General features: G+C 36.8%; 1 protein-coding gene across 1 annotated transcript; it reads right to left on the reverse strand.

Moving 5' to 3' along the window:
- Nucleotides 1-6,473: 6,473 nt before the first annotated feature.
- Nucleotides 6,474-16,594, reverse strand: lpcat2 (lysophosphatidylcholine acyltransferase 2). The gene is made up of 14 exons (XM_079865355.1): nt 15,902-16,594; nt 14,695-14,837; nt 13,743-13,960; nt 12,303-12,415; nt 11,850-11,910; nt 10,949-11,007; nt 10,540-10,574; nt 10,061-10,115; nt 9,778-9,860; nt 9,521-9,646; nt 8,916-9,069; nt 8,585-8,683; nt 8,108-8,249; nt 6,474-7,206 (listed from the first exon to the last, which is right to left on the reverse strand). The coding sequence occupies exons 1-14, from the start codon at nt 16,010-16,012 to the stop codon at nt 7,019-7,021; spliced, it is 1,587 nt and encodes a 528-aa protein (XP_079721481.1). The 5' UTR covers nt 16,013-16,594; the 3' UTR covers nt 6,474-7,018.
- Nucleotides 16,595-17,535: the final 941 nt, after the last annotated feature.

The raw sequence follows: 17,535 nt of genomic DNA on the forward strand, positions 1-17,535 counted from the left end.
CCACCGCTGGACTTAAAAAAATAAGCACCTTGCGAGATTTTTTTTTTCTTTTCTTTTTTTCTTCTTCTATAGTCTTCTATAACAGTTTGAAAACATTTCCTCCAGGAATAGACTTTTGTCCTCTGTATTGGACATTGTATTTTAGTGAATTTCTTTGACATCATATATGTCACAATTTTTTTAGCGATAGCAAATGTTTGGAGGCCAAAAATGAAAATGTTATGGGGTTTCTAATCAAAATATGACTTTATGTTATAAAACAGGGCATTGATTACATGTCCACTGTAGAAGACACCAGGACTTAAAACATGTTTATCAGGCATTTTGGGAGACACAACAAGTGAATAGGTAAAGAAATTATATATCAATATTCCTATGAAATATTAGAAATTATTATACAAAAATGTTGCCAATTATTACTCATCTTATTTTATTATGTTGCCCCAAGAACACATTAATATGCAAGACATTGTAATGAATGGGACTTCCCATATGGCCATTTTACCCACATATAAAGTTAAATGGTAAATCAATGAATTCTGTTATATAACAGTTGAGAATTATCGTTATAAAAAGTTTATGACATATTTCAATGTAATGTCATGAAAAAATACTTAATTCCAAAAAAACGTTTTTTTCTGGCTTTGCGGAAGGATATAGGGTGATTAAAGCTTTGCTTATAATTTATGGTGTATGCTTTTTTTTTCTTCTTTTTTAATGAAGCCAAGAGTGCAGTACAATATTTTTAAAAAGTTAGTAAAGAAATATAAAATTAGCATGCAAATCATACAATGACACCCCTAGCACCTTTATAACTAACAGTTGACTTAAAAAAAACTTTTACTAAAACACTTTTTTTTTTTGGTATAAATAATATCCTAAATGACAACAGGACTTAGTTTTAACAAGTTTTAAGTTTAACCTCTTTTAATTTGGTACGTTTAAAAAACACGGCATTCATGCACAAGACACTAAAACAAAACAGTAAGATGCGGCACAATGGTCAAATGGTCAAAAGAGTGAAGGAGTTTGAACATTGAACTTTTGTTTGGCACGAGCTTCAAAGTCGAATGTGACATTACTATTGTGCCATGTGGCACCTGGAAATGCCTCAAAATCAAGCAGCATGTACTACATGTTGAGCCCCCATGCATGTGGCGATCTGCTCCATGTAAAATAAAACAGCTTTATGTTCGATGAATCAAATTTATGTGCGGATGCATGCCTTTAAACATATGTTCAGAAAATTTTGCTCACTTCCCTCTATAGTAAGGTCAAATCCCCCGAAATCCCTCTCTTAATTCACACCTGAGTAATTTGTCAAGAAGATATGTATAAAAAAATAAAGAATTACAAATGTATTTGATCCATCTCCCATCACTACTACAGTTTTAGTCTGTTTTTATTCCACCCTTGAGTTGCCTGTTTCTTCTCTCTTCTTCTGCATAGATTCAATTAGTTGTTTTCTAAGAAGCAGTAAAAGCATTGTGTTCCACATGTAATCTAATTCCACACCCGCTTTAGCCAAAGGCGACAATTTCTATTAGATATGGGCAATCAGTTCATCCCATTAAAGTCAATGAATGTCCCCTTAAAGCTCTCCAGCGTTTCTTTTATGAAACCTTTAGAGGCCTGTTTTTCTGCAGTTTTGTACATATTCTGGTTCAGATTAGATAATAAAAGTAAGAAACAGGGTTTTAGAGGCTAATTTATTTTTTTCCTTAACACACATTTGTCTTCCAAAGGAGCTGGAACCTCTCATTTCTATTTCAGGATGTTGCCATACATGTGGGAAAGGGTGATGCTAAAGAAGGTCACCTTTAGAGCAAAGCAACCTTTCCCTGAAGCATGATGGATATTTGCATAACATGCATCAATATTGCAATTAGTCTCCATTTGGCAGGATTAAGCACTGGTATTATCAGATATATGAGCCGAACACGAATTACAATCACTGCTATTTATTATTTAGACCAACTAAATTTCTAAAATGGATTTTGTATAGTAAAGCCTCCAGTTCTAGGTAAAACGTATTTAGATAAAACCCAAACCAATGGTTTCCAGTAGACATTGCCAGGGCTCACAGCAAAATTTCACGTATTGCACCAGATAAGGACCTTGATGTCATGACATTAGTATTCTTGAATCCCCCTAATTATGCGGTTTCCAATTCTTTGACAGATCAATATCACAAATATGGGGTCATGAGTGTCATTCAAGTCAAGACTGATGAGATACATTAAGTCCTTATTTTTAAATCCCATACCTTAGAGTGTTATGCATGCCATTAATGCAGCCTTAGAGTTAGACAAAGAATTCCTACATCACCAGGAAACCATCACTCCATCACCTAATGTTGGCTAAATCGATCCTGACTCAATATCACTCTTCTGTGTATATCAGCATGAGATCAATGTTGATCCCAATGTTGATGTACTGTACATTCAAGGTCTATAGGTCTATAATTACATAAGTTTATCAGCTTCCAGACTTGTTGACAGTTGTTTGGAAACCAACTTTTCAGCATGACTCTTAAGTTAGGAGTAATCATTTTTTCAGTAAGAGTTTCGGGCAGAATGAACAGTGAACCTACGCTTACAAAACCCAGCAGCATGCAGCTTTTGATTTAACTAAACATCAATATTAATTGATATATATGCCACAACTGTCATTAGTTGTACAAGTAAATAACTTCCTTCTAATTTCCTCATCATCAAAACTGAATTGAAATTAAATTTGCTGCATATCAGCAATAAAGTTGACACATAGTGCAGTCTAAAATCTCATCAAAATAGTGCAGTCTAAAACATAAAATATTTTATACATTTATACATATATTTTATACATATATTTTATAAAAAAAAAAATTCTATTAAATGCTGTTCTTCTGTTTATCAAAGAATTGTGGAAAAAAATAGCAGTTTCCACAAAAATATTAAGCAGCACAACTGTTTTCAACCAGCATAAAAAACTATCAATAATACACTACGACAATATACAATAAAATCACAATATTACTGTTTTTACTCTATTTGTGATGAATGCAGCCTTGGTGAACATAAGAGACTTCTTTTTTAAACTTATTAACAAATGAATGACTCAGTGTCAACCAGTCACAAGGCATCTACGGGCACTACATTACATCATCGTTTTCTGAACAACACGCAAAATGCAAAAACAAGAGCAAGAGCAGGTGTGGTGATGATATGCATGAAATTGAATGTTGTGCTTTGCTTGTCCTGACTGAGAGTTGAGTACATTAGCATGAATTCATCCAGCGGTTTGCGCAAGGATAATGCATATGTGCACTCACTGAGAGGAACTTTAAGATGCGCCAAGGTCAGGCCCTCCTGCTTTGTGGGAGAGAGAGAGAGAGAGAGAGAGAGAGAGAGAGAGAGAGAGAGAGAGAGAGAGAGAGAGAGAGAGAGAACGATAAAACACAATGATTTAAAGCCATATTCTGAAAAGGAAAATTGAAGTTAAGGTCTAGGGGAGAGAGAAGAAAAGGGAAATTGAAGTATGCCTTCTAAGAGAAAATTATTTGCTGTACATTGTCTACACATGCAATGGGAATGAAGGGCTTGTGATTTGCAGCTATTTTTGCAACCCGTCAATGAGCAGTGTTGCCTGTCGGCACTGACCTTTTCAGGCGAGCCCCTGATCAGCCCCCTCATCTGTTCCAGCCAAAGCCCTAACAGCTAACTCTTGTTTGGTGTTGTGCAAATAAAACCCGATTACTTGGGTTGATTGTCCACAATTTGACTAGGCAGACTCACCTCAGGCTGAAATAAAAATGAATGCTGCAATATTGTGGGCAAAGCAAAGGAGAAAGGGAGAGCATGAAAGAGAGAGAAAATAGAGAGAGTGAGAGAAAGAAACAGTAACAAAATTGTGACTTAATTGATTCCATGCAATCTCATCAATTGTGATTAAAATGAAATGCCCCCCTCATGTTTGAAAAGGTTAAAACAAATTGACGGTGGAAATCACAGCTGGTTATCACAGCGTGCGGAACAGCAGGACTTTAATGAAGTGAGTGCAATTCCATCCTTCATCCTGCTGTATCAGACAAGAGAGAGAAAGAGAGAGAACATTAGCTTCTCATAAGACATCATTGTCCCTGATCTTCCCTCTGATGATATTATATTGACAAAAGCACTCTGTAAGTCACTCGCCGAGTACGTTTACTGACTGACTTGGTTTTGATATACTGCAGCTCAGCACAACAGAGGTACATTATAGAAACCACTTAATGCTGAACTTTCTCCTTTAACAATCTTCTTCATAATATTAAAAAAGGACATATATTTCATCCTATGCTGATGAGAGGCATTGCAGATGTTATGTTTGATTTGATTGTGTTTTTGAATTAGGACGAACCAATGTACTCCATCAGGCCCTTTTCCAAATGAAGGTCTGACGGACTTGCAATGGCCACCACATACAGTACATGTGCCCATGAAGTCCATGGGGACATTAGGTCACTCCTACATGTGTATGATCCCTCCCGCCAGCTTAAGTCACTTTCGATGAACGCGTCTGTTAAATGCATAAATGTAAATGTGGCTGTGTCCAAAAGCTGAAAAATGCTGCATCCACAGGCAGTTAGGAGTTAGAAAGGATGTCCGAATTCTATGATCGTGTCACATTCTGTCCACTGAGATACCTTCATTTGTTCAATATTTGAAGGCAGAATAGATGTATTCTTCACTGCCCATGATATCCCACTTTCCAGTGCATTGAACTCCATGACAGTTGAGCGAAAAAATAAAATGGTGCCTGAAAGCTGTGGTTGGTGGTCACTTAGTTATCACCAAAGCTCTGTGTTTTGTGAAATTGTAAAATTAGTTTCAGGTGGTACCTTTATGCTCAAACACTGTCTGTGAAGTCATTGCCCAATAGGGCAGAGAGGCAACAAGTCAGCAGCCTTATAAGCTTTCGGTGCAGCCAGGGTGTCTCACTTGTCATTTTGATGAAAATTTTAAATGGCAAATAGACCCTTTATGGCAAGGGTGCTCCAGGGGGGCCACAGTCCTGCAGAGTTTAGTTCCAACCCGGCTCCAACACACATACCTGTCTGTAGTTCTCTCTGCAGGACTGTGGCCTTCTAGGAACTGAGTTTAGTACCCCTGCTTTGCTCCCTAAATATGCGTTATGCGCAACAAAGTGGTTGCATCATTTCTGGTCCAGGTCTTTTGTATGTACTTTGTTAAATATAGAGCTGTTTTACTCAATGTGTCTTTAAAGGAGCTTCCAAGGATGAACATTATCCGATAACCATCACATATGCAGATTGAAATCTAAAAGTTTTTTTCAAATTCTCATTAAAATTCGGATATTAAAATTGGTTAAAATGTCAACAATTTAAATAACTTGCTTGTTAAGTTGATTACTTTAAATGTCCATAGATATTGCTGTCAGTTCATACAGTTGTTAACACTTTCTCCAACGAGTAGATGTGATGAAACCTGTTTGTTCATGTGATGGTCAGCATAAAGCCTATACACACTTTCGCTGAGCCTCCACATCGGACTTCTACCTGACAGTCAATGTGGCATTACGTCACCAAACCAGTGGTTTTTTATGTGAATTTCAGTGGAATTTATGTGTAAAAGATGAATATCTGTCCAGTAAATCTAGACAATAAATTCAAGCAAACAAACAAACAACTGTGAACTCAGACTGCAAGGGTGTATGCCGTTATTAGGAACAGGGTAAACTAAGAGCACAGAAAGTGAAACATGATTTTTGACCTCAATGTAAAATTATATTTTATAATCACTTGTGACCATAGAGAAGTGACAAAGGGGATTTATAATTTTATATTTTGCACACATGCATCCCAGAAACTCGTATCCACACTCTCACTGGCATAAAAGCAGGACTACTGTATATCCACTATTATGGATGCACATTTACAGTGTTGTTCACTGAAGATTTGGATGGATTTATTTAGGAACGGTTTATGCAGACGATCTGCTTATAAACTGGGAGTTGCTGTCACCTAGTGGATATTTTCAGTATAAAAAGTATTTGTTAATCAGCAGTTTTCTCTTCCATTTCTCCTAATTCACAAGAGTGTACAACTCTTCAAACAAGTGTTCATGCACTCAAACATAAAAGGGACAACAAATGCTAGTTAAAATTCAAAGGATTTTTTTAATGGCAAAAAAGCTGACTTTGCTGTGTTAACAAAACCATAATTGAAACCTGCATTGCTAAATAAATACCACTGCAGTGGGATAATTTGGAACCAAGCCCTCTGGTGCGAGCTACTGTGGGCGTGTTGTGTTGCCTGTTTGCTCACAAATTGGCCTATTTTCAGTGGATGCAACAGAGTATTAGTCTGAACAAGCAGCAGGGAAGGAACGCTAACTCAGCAACATTTCCCCTCAATGGGAATGCAAATAAAAACGAGATGCAAAGCAAAACCTTTGATTAAAACTCACTTTCTGCACCAAAGTCCCTGAGCACAAAAAAAAACAAAAAAACAAAAGAAAGTTTGTATTTGTATAAGAAACTCTTCTGTAATATATTCATTCAAAAAAAAAAAATCCATTTTCCATAAAGGGAGACCTGTGTATAAGTACATTATCTCCATGAATTTAATCAGAAAAGCACTTTTTTTCCTAAATTAGATTTAAACAAATAATATTTTAGATTTTATAAAATAAAAAGACTGAAAAACTGAGGTGGGAGTACAAGCTTCATGCCTAAAAGCTGAGGGGTGTAGACAAATAAAATCAACTTCTTCAATCAGCTGCAACAGAATAAGTGTTTTAGCATGCTTATACATGTTAACATACTGTAAACATTGTTCTGAAAGCCTTTAAATAAATTATTGAATAGTTTATGAAATACTTGGTGGTGTAAACAGAAAACCAGATTTGCTGATAGGGCAAATTTATTGCTGATTGCTTGTATATAAAAAACACTCCACCCGAGCTAAAGGCAAGTGCTCAAATGGTATGGCAGAGTAAACACCTCATGGCTGCATGCTTCATATTCTTCAAATGTGTCAATCATCTTTCTTGTCAGAGGTACTGTCTTCTTGGTGGTCGTCATGAGAAGCCGAACAGAAGTAAGGCAAAGTGGCGTCACAGTCTGGGTCCTCCCCCTGGAGACCCTGGTAACGCTGTAGCTCGATGTAGGTGGTGAAGAGTTTTGCATACTCCGGGTGTGTGAGAGCGAAGGAATGAAACTCATCTGAGAGAGAAAGCGAGATGGGAAAGTTACTACAAATGTGTTACTCAAACGGAATCCAAGCTAATCAAGTGAGGTAACTGACGGGCATTAATGAAATTATGTAAATATGCCATGGTAAATAGCATATTTACATCAGGCGCTGTGTAAAAACAAGCCTTATTAATTTTATTTTGGACACTCAAGTAGGTTACTATCCAATATATGCAGCTGATGGCCTAAAAATCAACTTCCTGCAAGTATTACAAAAAATGACTCCACTTTTCAAAAGGCAACCAGTCATCGTTTGGATAAAAACATTCAACCTTGACTGACAGATAACACAAATAACCACAAGCCTTCACTTGAAAGTGTTCATGACTGCACATGCAGATATTTTTCAAGGCGTTCACATTCACTGCATGGAATCATGTGCTTCTGACTGTGATGCATTCATGTGCAGAAAAAAGCCTGGGCCTCTGGGCGATGCACACACTAAACTGCCACCCAGAGTTAATGTTGCCAGTGTTAGGTCTGCGTGTGAGACTTACAAGCATAGATGTGGTTTTACAACTTTCAGAAAATCAAAATCAATCTCATCACCCAATCTAATTCACCAAACTAGACAACCACTGTTACATTTCCTGTGATTTGAGTGTCTATGTACAGAATATGATTAGGAAAATACTAAATGGCATGTTGAAAAACATTTTGCCACAGAATATATAACCAAAAATATAAATAGCTTGACAGCCCACAGAACCCTTGGTTATAAATGGTGTGTTGTTTTGTTTGCTAAATTTCATACAATTCATGTTTGAAAAAAAATAAAAAATAAAACTAGTAGTCTCTGAATGATAGCATTTCTAATATGCCTGACAGTCTTATCTCACTGTAGTAGTTGCTATACAGTTGGCATACAGACCATAAGTTATGTGTCCCGATCCATCTGCATCAATTTCTGTGAAGAGGTTGTTGACGTCAAGATCACACACTCCAAGAGCAGAACGTATCAAACAGCTAAACTCATCTTGTGTGATACAGTTGTCCTCATCAATGTCAAACAGCTGTAAAAAGAGTTCACAGACACAACTAGACAATCTACCTCATTTTAAACATATACATAAACCAATTTTGACAACAGAGCACACAAGAGTAATCCATCCATATGCTCTAACTAACTACATGACAAAAATATTTTTCAACAGTAGTGATTTTTGAAAGCCACCTCGAGGTGCTAACAACCACTGGCACATCAGTACTTGTATGGTTTACCTTCATAACCACATCACAACATCTTCTTTAACACTTCTTTACAAGATTAAATCTTCAGTAGTTTGATAATTTATGGATTGCATTTGTGTTCTCATAATATCATAACTGCAATCTGTAATATCATTACCTTAAAAGCAGTCTGAATGACTTCCTCATTATTAGCTGGTCGGCACAGAACTGTGACACCAATGACATACTCTCTGAAATCAATGGTGCCATCCCCATCCTACAAAGAGACACAGAAAACATTTGCTTTAAATAGGCCACACTGTGAATAAAATAAAATGTTGTTTGATTCATCCAGTCCCAGAGATTTATATTGGTTGTGGGCTGAAAATAAAGCAGATTTTTAAAGCAGATATCTGAGAGTACATTTCATACATTCAACTTATTGTCTGTATCTTAGTGGGACTCCTATCCATATCTTATTCCACGTGGTTAGTTATGGACACACTCACCCTGTCAAACAGAGTGAAGAGCTCCTGTAGAGCTGGGCTGAGGGGTAGTTTGAGGAAGCTGGCAAACTCCTCAATTGTGATCCTTCCACCTTTGCAAGAACAGGCTATGTTGGCAAAACTCTCCAATTCCTTCTTCACATTGTCCCATTTTAATCTGAATTTAAACAGAAAACCAGAGATTTTGAGCTTGAAGTTGGCATGAAACAAAAGTTATGATAGTCTTTTCTTCCCTATTGTGATGTATATCCTAGTGAAACGGCTTGAATGTGACTTGATTGGATGGTTGGATCGTTGCGGTTTGCTATTGCTCTGATCTCATTTGAGTTGTCCAGCTCTCGCAACAGTAAACACGTCATCAGAGAAGAAAAGACATGTCGTTGCAAGAGGGAGGGGAAGTTATTATGGTAAAAGATATTTGATATTTGAATAATTTAAAATAAATACTGCAATATTCCATTAAAAAATGTCATGATTTCATGGTGACTTTAAACTACTATAATTATTACTACTATATTTGGTGTAATCATGTGGGCTATGAGTATCACAATATTTAATGATAACAAGGTTATGCACTTTTTAAAATATTTTTATAATAACAGTCATACTCCAATTTCCTGCTGATCTTGGTAAACTCCACAAGACCCGCCTCCATAGGCAGGGTCAGTTCTCCAGCTGCAATCATCAGACGGCAATCTTCATAAGTGTGGTCTGTGACCGGCAGGCCCAGAGATCTAGTAACAGAGTCCGAAATTGTGATACAATTTTTAAGACTGAAATATTGTTTTGTGCACACATTGTAAATGTCCACCATATAAAATCTTATAAAGACATGAAAGAATAAATAGTAACATGACATGCTTACACAGCCATGACAGATCTCACTGACTGAGCAAACTTGATAGGACACTTTTTCTCCATCTCAGTGGGAACTTGAGGGGGCAGAAACTAAAACACAGACACAATAAATAGAATCGTACAAATATTTTGCAACTATATAAGATTTCTGAAGATTAGCTATATGTGAGATTAAGTTGGCCATTTGTTTTAACATCACAGCTTCTTCATGCTCCTTTGACATGTGTATACATCAAACGTGCAAAAAGCAGAGAATATTAGCATGAATTATGCAAATCTTTATTACAAACCTCAACTTCCACCGTAGTATAGAGCTGACAGAGTGTGAGCAGCAGTAATCTGGCCCTAAAACAGGAACTGGTGGTGAGGTTCCAAATCAACAGCATTTCAGGAAGCATTGCTCTCTATTTATGCATGACTGTGTAAAAGGGTCTGAAGACCAAGCTTATCTAAGAAAGTGATCTACAAGACTGCACGTGCAGCTATGCAGAGAGGAGGAAGATGACAATTCACTCAGACAGCGCGCTCTCATACTTTTTTATTTCATTATAAAATTTCACTCCATTTTTCTTATCTTAAATGCCAATAAACCAATGAAACAACCTGTTTGGCTTACCAGTGTTTCTTGCAGCATTATATATATTATCCTAGCATTTGAATTTGAATTCTGATGACTTTTTTGTTGTAACGGTGATTGGAAAAGGCCTAAATTGCAGGAGCATTTTGTCAGTTGTGTAAATGCTTTTTGTTTATGTTTAATATTACTTACGATTTTGGACCCTGCCATGTCCATGTGACTGTGTCCTGTAAGAGCAAAACAAGTTTAGTAAAAATTCTTCTATTTTTAATATAAAAACTTTTTAAAAAAAGGCTTGAACCCTGAGCTATTCACAGCTCGAGCTCGACTGACAGACTTTTACCTGTGGCCTTTTAACTGACAGGCCTTTAAGCGCTGTGTGTAATTTTGCCAGGTGGCCTAATTCAAATGCATGCTATTTTATGGTCGAGTTACTTCAGTCCTCTCTACTTGGCTATTATGGTTATTTATGGATTTGTATTTTACATAATATTCTATTTATATTTTTTTGTGATACTCCATTGTGTTTGTCAGATAAGTTTATCACCAGAAACTGAGGCATCATGAAATAATACAAGACTTCTACTGAATTTATACTGACCAACTTATTTGGGTATCTGATAAGAATAGGCTGTACTGGGACCCCTGGGACAAAGGCACCTATGGAGGTAAAAAGAGTAGCAAATAAGCACTTTTCATTCATCCTCTGTTCTTTTAGCTACATTCATACCTCCTAAAAACTGCTCAGTACCACTGTCCCACCTGTTTTCCTTATGGAGACATATATTTCAGAATGAAGTTAAATCCCTGTCTGGCACCATTGATCACACCATATCCTACGTATCAGGTTACAGATATTTGACTGGTTCTCAATTGGACAATCAATGATTATCAATGAAGCAAACACTATCCAAATGATATGACCTGAATATAGAAAAAATCTATAGGTCTTCAATTATTATCTTTATCATTATCATAATACAACAATAAATATTACTCTTATCAGCTAAATTAATTAAGCCTACTGCAAAAAGATTTAGTTTTTGAAATTATTTGAAATAAATATCACTCAAAGGGATAAAGTCTTAGTGGTATGTGGATAATACCTACTCATAGACACAACTCTCACTCTCTTTTATGTGCTGCTGGTTTTGCTGGCCTCAGCAGACCTCATTCTAGTTTCTTTAGTACACCAAAACAAACCGTCGGCATTGGAAACCCCGAATTCTGTGAAAGTTTATTTTCTATCTTCCCCTTCACTTGTATACATTTGCATTAGGGAAATTAGTTATCTGATAACAGACAACAAGATTTTCATATTGTGCAGTTCATACACAACTTTCATTACCAACTGAGTTATGGACATTTGCTACAGTATACTGTATCTGTAGCATCTGCAACTGTATCTTAATATTTAATCTACATTATTATGTTGTCCAAATATCAGTCATAATTAGCATTTCTATATTACAAACAAACAAAAATAAACACAATCTGCTAACCTTGTTTGAAGGTAATGAGACATGATCTGTTTGTACATGTTCCTTCAGGAAAAACGAGCACCTAAAAAAGAAAATAACACCAGTATTATTTTTAGTGGTACCGTAGCTATCATGGTGGCAATTTGGATGCAAATACTAAGATATTAACTAACATACAGTTACAAATACACAGTTTTTTAGATAAAAAAAGACTTCTCAATAATAAAATTGGTAAAACTAATTATACATCCACAATGTTGAAACTGGACATTGTTTAGGAACAGGACATCCTGTATTCAAGCTGAGGAAGTACAGGTCTAAGAGTAATTTCCTGCTTTCAAAAGCTGGAACACACATCATTTGGCTTCACGTTGTGTTCACGTTTTTAAACTTTGTTTTATTTTTGACCATTTTAAAGTCACATATGATCAAATAATCTAAACTAAACTAAACTAAAATTGTGGAGGCCCTCACCTGTGGCCAGTGTCCCCCTGACTTTGCTCTCCGCTCAATCTCAAGTATAGTGTTTCTACGAGAGTCTGGATCTTTGCGTGAAACAAGCACTGGCTGCACACAGCGCAAAAACCCTGGGGAACATAAAATAATAAAACAATATTAAAGTGATAATAAAAGCAATAATAATAACACATGCAAAACTGACATCAATAATGGATATTTAACAACAATGTTTTTTTTTTTTCTTTGGCTGAGAAATTCCACATTAAGTAGGATCAGTAGCAGTGGTGGCCACTCAATGACACATTTAAGTCTGTTTTTCTGATTTGTTTCTTTGTGCTGACTGGGGTATTTTGCAGTAATTCACAATTTTTCCAAAACTGATCAGTGTTGCCAGATCAGGTTGACGATTTCCAGCCCAAAAGCTCTCAAAAACTATTCTCATGACAACCAAGGTGTATAAGTACCATTCAGCCTAAAATTAAAGAATGATGACAAAATTCATTTATTAAAATGAATCAATTCTCCTGCCAGGAGAAAAATACAACAGGGAAACGGATCAAAACATGGCAAATACAGTAAAAGAAAATTAGCAGATGACAAAAATGTTTTTACCCAAACAGATAGACACTGTTAAAGACTTAGTTCACCCAAAAATACAATTTCTGTCATTAAATTCTCACCATCATGTCGTTCCAAACCCGTAAGACCTTCGTTCATCTTCAGAACACAAATGAAGATATATGAAATCTGACACCTTTCTGCCCCTTAGATGTTTAAAAACCACCAAACTTTTTGAGTTTAACTTTGAGTGAGAAGGGTAGGCTACTGTTTTTATTAGAGCTTGGCACAAATTTAACGATGTCAATTCATAAGCTTGAGATACTATTCCGATATTGATTCATTTGAATAAATGTCAGGTTCAGTAGCTACATGTTAATTGTTCTCAAGGAAAGAAATCTCTCAACTAATGCTGTAAACATACAGGTTGTCCTGTCAGCTGGTATTATTATTAAAGGTTAAAATTAACAACTCAAATTAATAATAGTTATCTTAGACGTGTGAATCTGCTTTGTGTGCTAAAATACTATGTTTCACAGTGCCGTTTCACCATTATTGGTGTGGGGAAAATGTGATTGGCACAGCTTTCCAATCGCTCTGGCGATTCTTGATGTCATACGTCAAACGGAATGCACAGCACATTGACTTTTTTTAATTTGGCGTGAGATTTACTTTGGCAGCGTGACAGAGCCTTATCGCGTGTCTCACGCCAGATGCGTGAGAGTTGGCACCCCTCCAACTGTGCAGTAACCCGCACAATCTGGCAACACTGAAACTGATCAACAATGTGAATATATTCAAAAGCGAAAACATGATCACATTTTTTTGGCATTGCATTTGCTTTTTGTGTTCCTTTTTGTAAAGACCAATATTGATGTAAATAACCACACTGCTTACTCCCAAAGATTGGTGCTTCCATGGACTCGGAGCGGGATACAGTAGAAGGCAGACCAGCTTCAATACAGGCGATGGCATCAAAGAAAGAAGAGTGAGGGGCCACAGCTAGAATGGGGGCCTCTACACTGCTGGCCTTCTTCCCCTTCACCACCACCCTGAAACCCATCCCGAAGAAATACATCTGGCCTAGAAAGGTCATCACTTTTTTGTGCAAGAACCTGCCCACAAACACATATACAAGCACACCACACATCAGGAATCATAGTGGGTAATGACTTTGATTAATCAAACATACTGACACATGCAAGTACAAAAAGCTTGCTTTAACGGCTTTGACACGGTGTGCTCATCGGGTGTCAGATCAGCATGTTGTTGCATCATTTAAGAGAATAACCACATCCCTGCAACAGCTGTGCTGCCTCCTACGCTGAGACTTAATTAATCTGATCAGTGTGGTCAGTCCAAGTAGAAACGAGATGCAGCAAAATGAGCAATTTCTCAAGAAACCACGTGGTCTGTTTTGAGAAGCATGAATTAAACAGAATGGAAGGCATCTGTGATGCACAACATATTTGCAATGGCTGATATGCAAACGACAAATTTTACATTACCAACTCATGCTTCTATTATTGAGTCAGGGGAAGCAAACACACACAGCAATAGACTCCCATGCACACAAGACCTAACAAATCGCTATTAGCTTACATTCCTTCTAAGCATTTAGTAAAAGATACAAATCAGGAACTAAGACAAAATCAGTAAATTGTAAGAGGTAGTATTATCTGTAAGGTTAATGTTTAAGGTTGCTGTCAGGTTTAGTTAGCAAGCCGGAGGTGTTGTATAGCGGTTTAAACAAGCTGTAGCATAAAAAAAGGTCTATTTTAATCTTGTGCTGAAATGTAGGAGGTGGAGTATCTGTGTGTAATGTGGATGTACAAGGAGTAGTATGTACCTTCTCCAGCCAGTCATGGGCTCCACCGCTCCAGACAGAGACTGTCTGAATGTTATCATGACAGAAACTGGCCACATGACCATTAGAACAAGAAGCAAGAAAATGGCACGGAGCGGCACAAGGATGATTCCTAGAAGAAAACACTACACACAGACATAAGAGGAAAAATAGACATAATCACACAATAAATGTCAAAGAAATCTACACAATGCAAATTACTTTCTATGTTTCTATTCAAGGCATCTGCTAACATGGGAGCAGCGATTCAACCTCACAGATGTTTCTATAGGGACCCTTTAATCGGTTTGAGGGGGAAAGGAATTAATATATGAAACAGACTCTAAAATAACTTACAATGCTAAATAAAACAGAAAAAAAAAAATAGACGTAAACTGAAATTACTCCCCCCACCCTACTCAAATAGCTATAAGAGTTCTACAGTACTACTGTTCTTGAAAAGTCTGGAATCACAAAATGAATCATTGCTAATTCATTTAATATATAAATATTGCTAATTTCTGTTTCTAAACATCGATTGAAAAAAAGCATATTTGTCATAATTACAGCAGAAATACCAAAAATATATTATCATAAAAGGGGGGAGGGGGTGTTTTGAATATTGTGTTGGACAACAAAGGGCCTTCAGGTCAAAAAGGTTGGGGACAACTGACATAGCATGTAAACTGGCTACTTAAAAAAAACATCAGTGTCAGAGGTCTTGACCTTCTTGACTGTATTCAACAATTAAACCATACAATATTGTTCACATAATCTCTATTTTATTGACATTTAAATGCATTGTAGTAAAAAAAAAAAAAAACAGGTGCTGGTAGTTTCAATACCAGGTGCTGTGCTCTCGTTACTGCATGATTTTCCCTCGTTACAAAAACTGTAACAAAATTTAACATAATTTGGACCCTTTCTACAGCACAGGCAAATTAGCTATTTTCATTCATTTAGTAATAAACGTTTTCTCAAATTTTACACAAATTGTTGACAGCATTTGCCAGCCCTGTTCCCCAAGTTATTGCAAGACTTAAAATAAAAGAGTGTTAAAATAAGAAAGCTCATCCAATAACGTAGCTTAGAGGGAAACATACTAAGCAAATCAAATAAGATGTTGACACATTAAAAGGATAAAGAGCTGAATGACCTCAGTGAAGAAGAATATTGACAAACAAGCCATACATTGAGAGTATAGACTCACTTTGATTTTATCGGCTTTAGTTAACTTGAGGTCGTGCACGAATGGGTTGATGACGGCGGGCAGCAGCAGGGAATGCTGTCTGGGCAGCGCGAACACTCTCTGCGCAGACATCTTCACTAATCACTCATCACAGCAGAATCTTCATGTGTGTCAACCCTCTGAACGTACGACGCGCCTCTTCCTCATTTCACTCGCGCGCGCCACCTTATGACACTCGCGCCCTAGCGGTCAGCGGATGTGTTTCACAATCAGATGAGATCATAACTAACGGCAAGTTTGTGCATTCTAGACGAGTTTGAAGTCAGAGCAGAGTTTCTGTGCGAGCACTAGCTGAATCAAAATATGCATTATGTCCTAAATGCTGTCATAGTTGGTTTAGAGACAAGCCCCACCTCTTATGGACATAATCCTATTTAGACCTGTAGCCACTAGGGCTAAAGGTGCCCTCGCTGTTTTTCTCTACAGGTTAACCGTTTGAACACGTGGCGTCGGTAGACTCTTTTTTCCTAATAAAATATTGCTGATAAATCATTGCGAGGCAGTGTACCGAGCTGAGAAACATTTTCTCTGACCATATTTCAGCGAATTCGTGTGTCCAGCAGTATTTCTTCCGGCGGTCTAGAATCAGAATCAGTGATGCTCGACTCGAGAAGGAATCACTCGTTTGAGTCGATTCTTGTTGTTCTGTGTTGTGAACAGTTCGGGAATGCACTGAATCGTTTGAAGCGGTTCTTCAATCAACGCAACAGTAACAGGGTAGGCCTATTTAAGAACCAAAATGACGTAAACTGAAGTACATTTGTGACCCTGGCCTGGACCACAAATCCAGTCACATGGGTCCATTTTTTTAAATTGGGATTTATACATCATATGAAAGCTGAATTAATAAGCTTTCCATTGATGTATGGTTTGTTAGGATAGGACGGACCGAGATGCAACAATTTGAAAATCTGGAATCTGAGGGTGCAAAAAAATCGAAACATTGAGAAAATCGCCTTTAAAGTTGTCTATTAATGTTTGCGATTGTGCTGCATTCACTCACAAAAATAAATGTTTTATATATTTACGGTAGTAAATTTACAAAATATATTCATGGAACATGATCTTTACTTAATATCCTAATGATTTTTGGCATAAAAGAAAAACCGATAATTTTGACCCATACAATCTAGGCTATTGTTGGCCATTGCCACAAATATACCCGTGCTACTTGTGACTGCTTTTGTTATCCAGGGTCACATTTACCTACAATCCATTGAAAACAAAACGGCATTCTATATTTTTCTTGAGAGTTCAACCCGTTCTGCTTTAAAAAGACTCTGCACTGCAGTAACATTTTCCAAACAAAAAAGTATTAAAACGCTAACAAAAAAGCATTTAAAGAACTAAAGAATTACAATTACATTACTCTGTATTACTCAAGTATATTACGAGTTAAATGCAAGGCACATAAACATACAGAGGTAGATAACATACACATACATTGCTCATTATACAATGGAACTGCTAGATGTCGCTGTTTGTCGTCTTATGTGAGATCCGAGTAATTTTGTAAAATAGGAGTACTAATGTGTGAAACATAGCTATTGTTTTCTGATTTGAAAATCAAAAGCATAATCACTAGGATGCAGTAA

The sequence above is a fragment of the Squalius cephalus genome, assembly GCF_949319135.1.
Source record: "Squalius cephalus genome assembly, chromosome: 3".
In the NCBI taxonomy this organism is placed as follows: domain Eukaryota; kingdom Metazoa; phylum Chordata; class Actinopteri; order Cypriniformes; family Leuciscidae; genus Squalius; species Squalius cephalus.

Bases quoted from the DNA above. Each gene is read 5' to 3' on its own strand.
- lpcat2 (XM_079865355.1), bottom strand. From the start codon at position 16,012: ATGTCTGCGCAGAGAGTGTTCGCGCTGCCCAGACAGCATTCCCTGCTG. The intron at 9,861-10,060 runs GTTTGTAATAAA...TCTGTGTTTTAG, and splicing joins ATACTACGGTGGAAGTTGAG to TTTCTGCCCCCTCAAGTTCC. The intron at 8,684-8,915 runs GTGAGTGTGTCC...GTCTCTTTGTAG, and splicing joins TCTTCACTCTGTTTGACAGG to GATGGGGATGGCACCATTGA.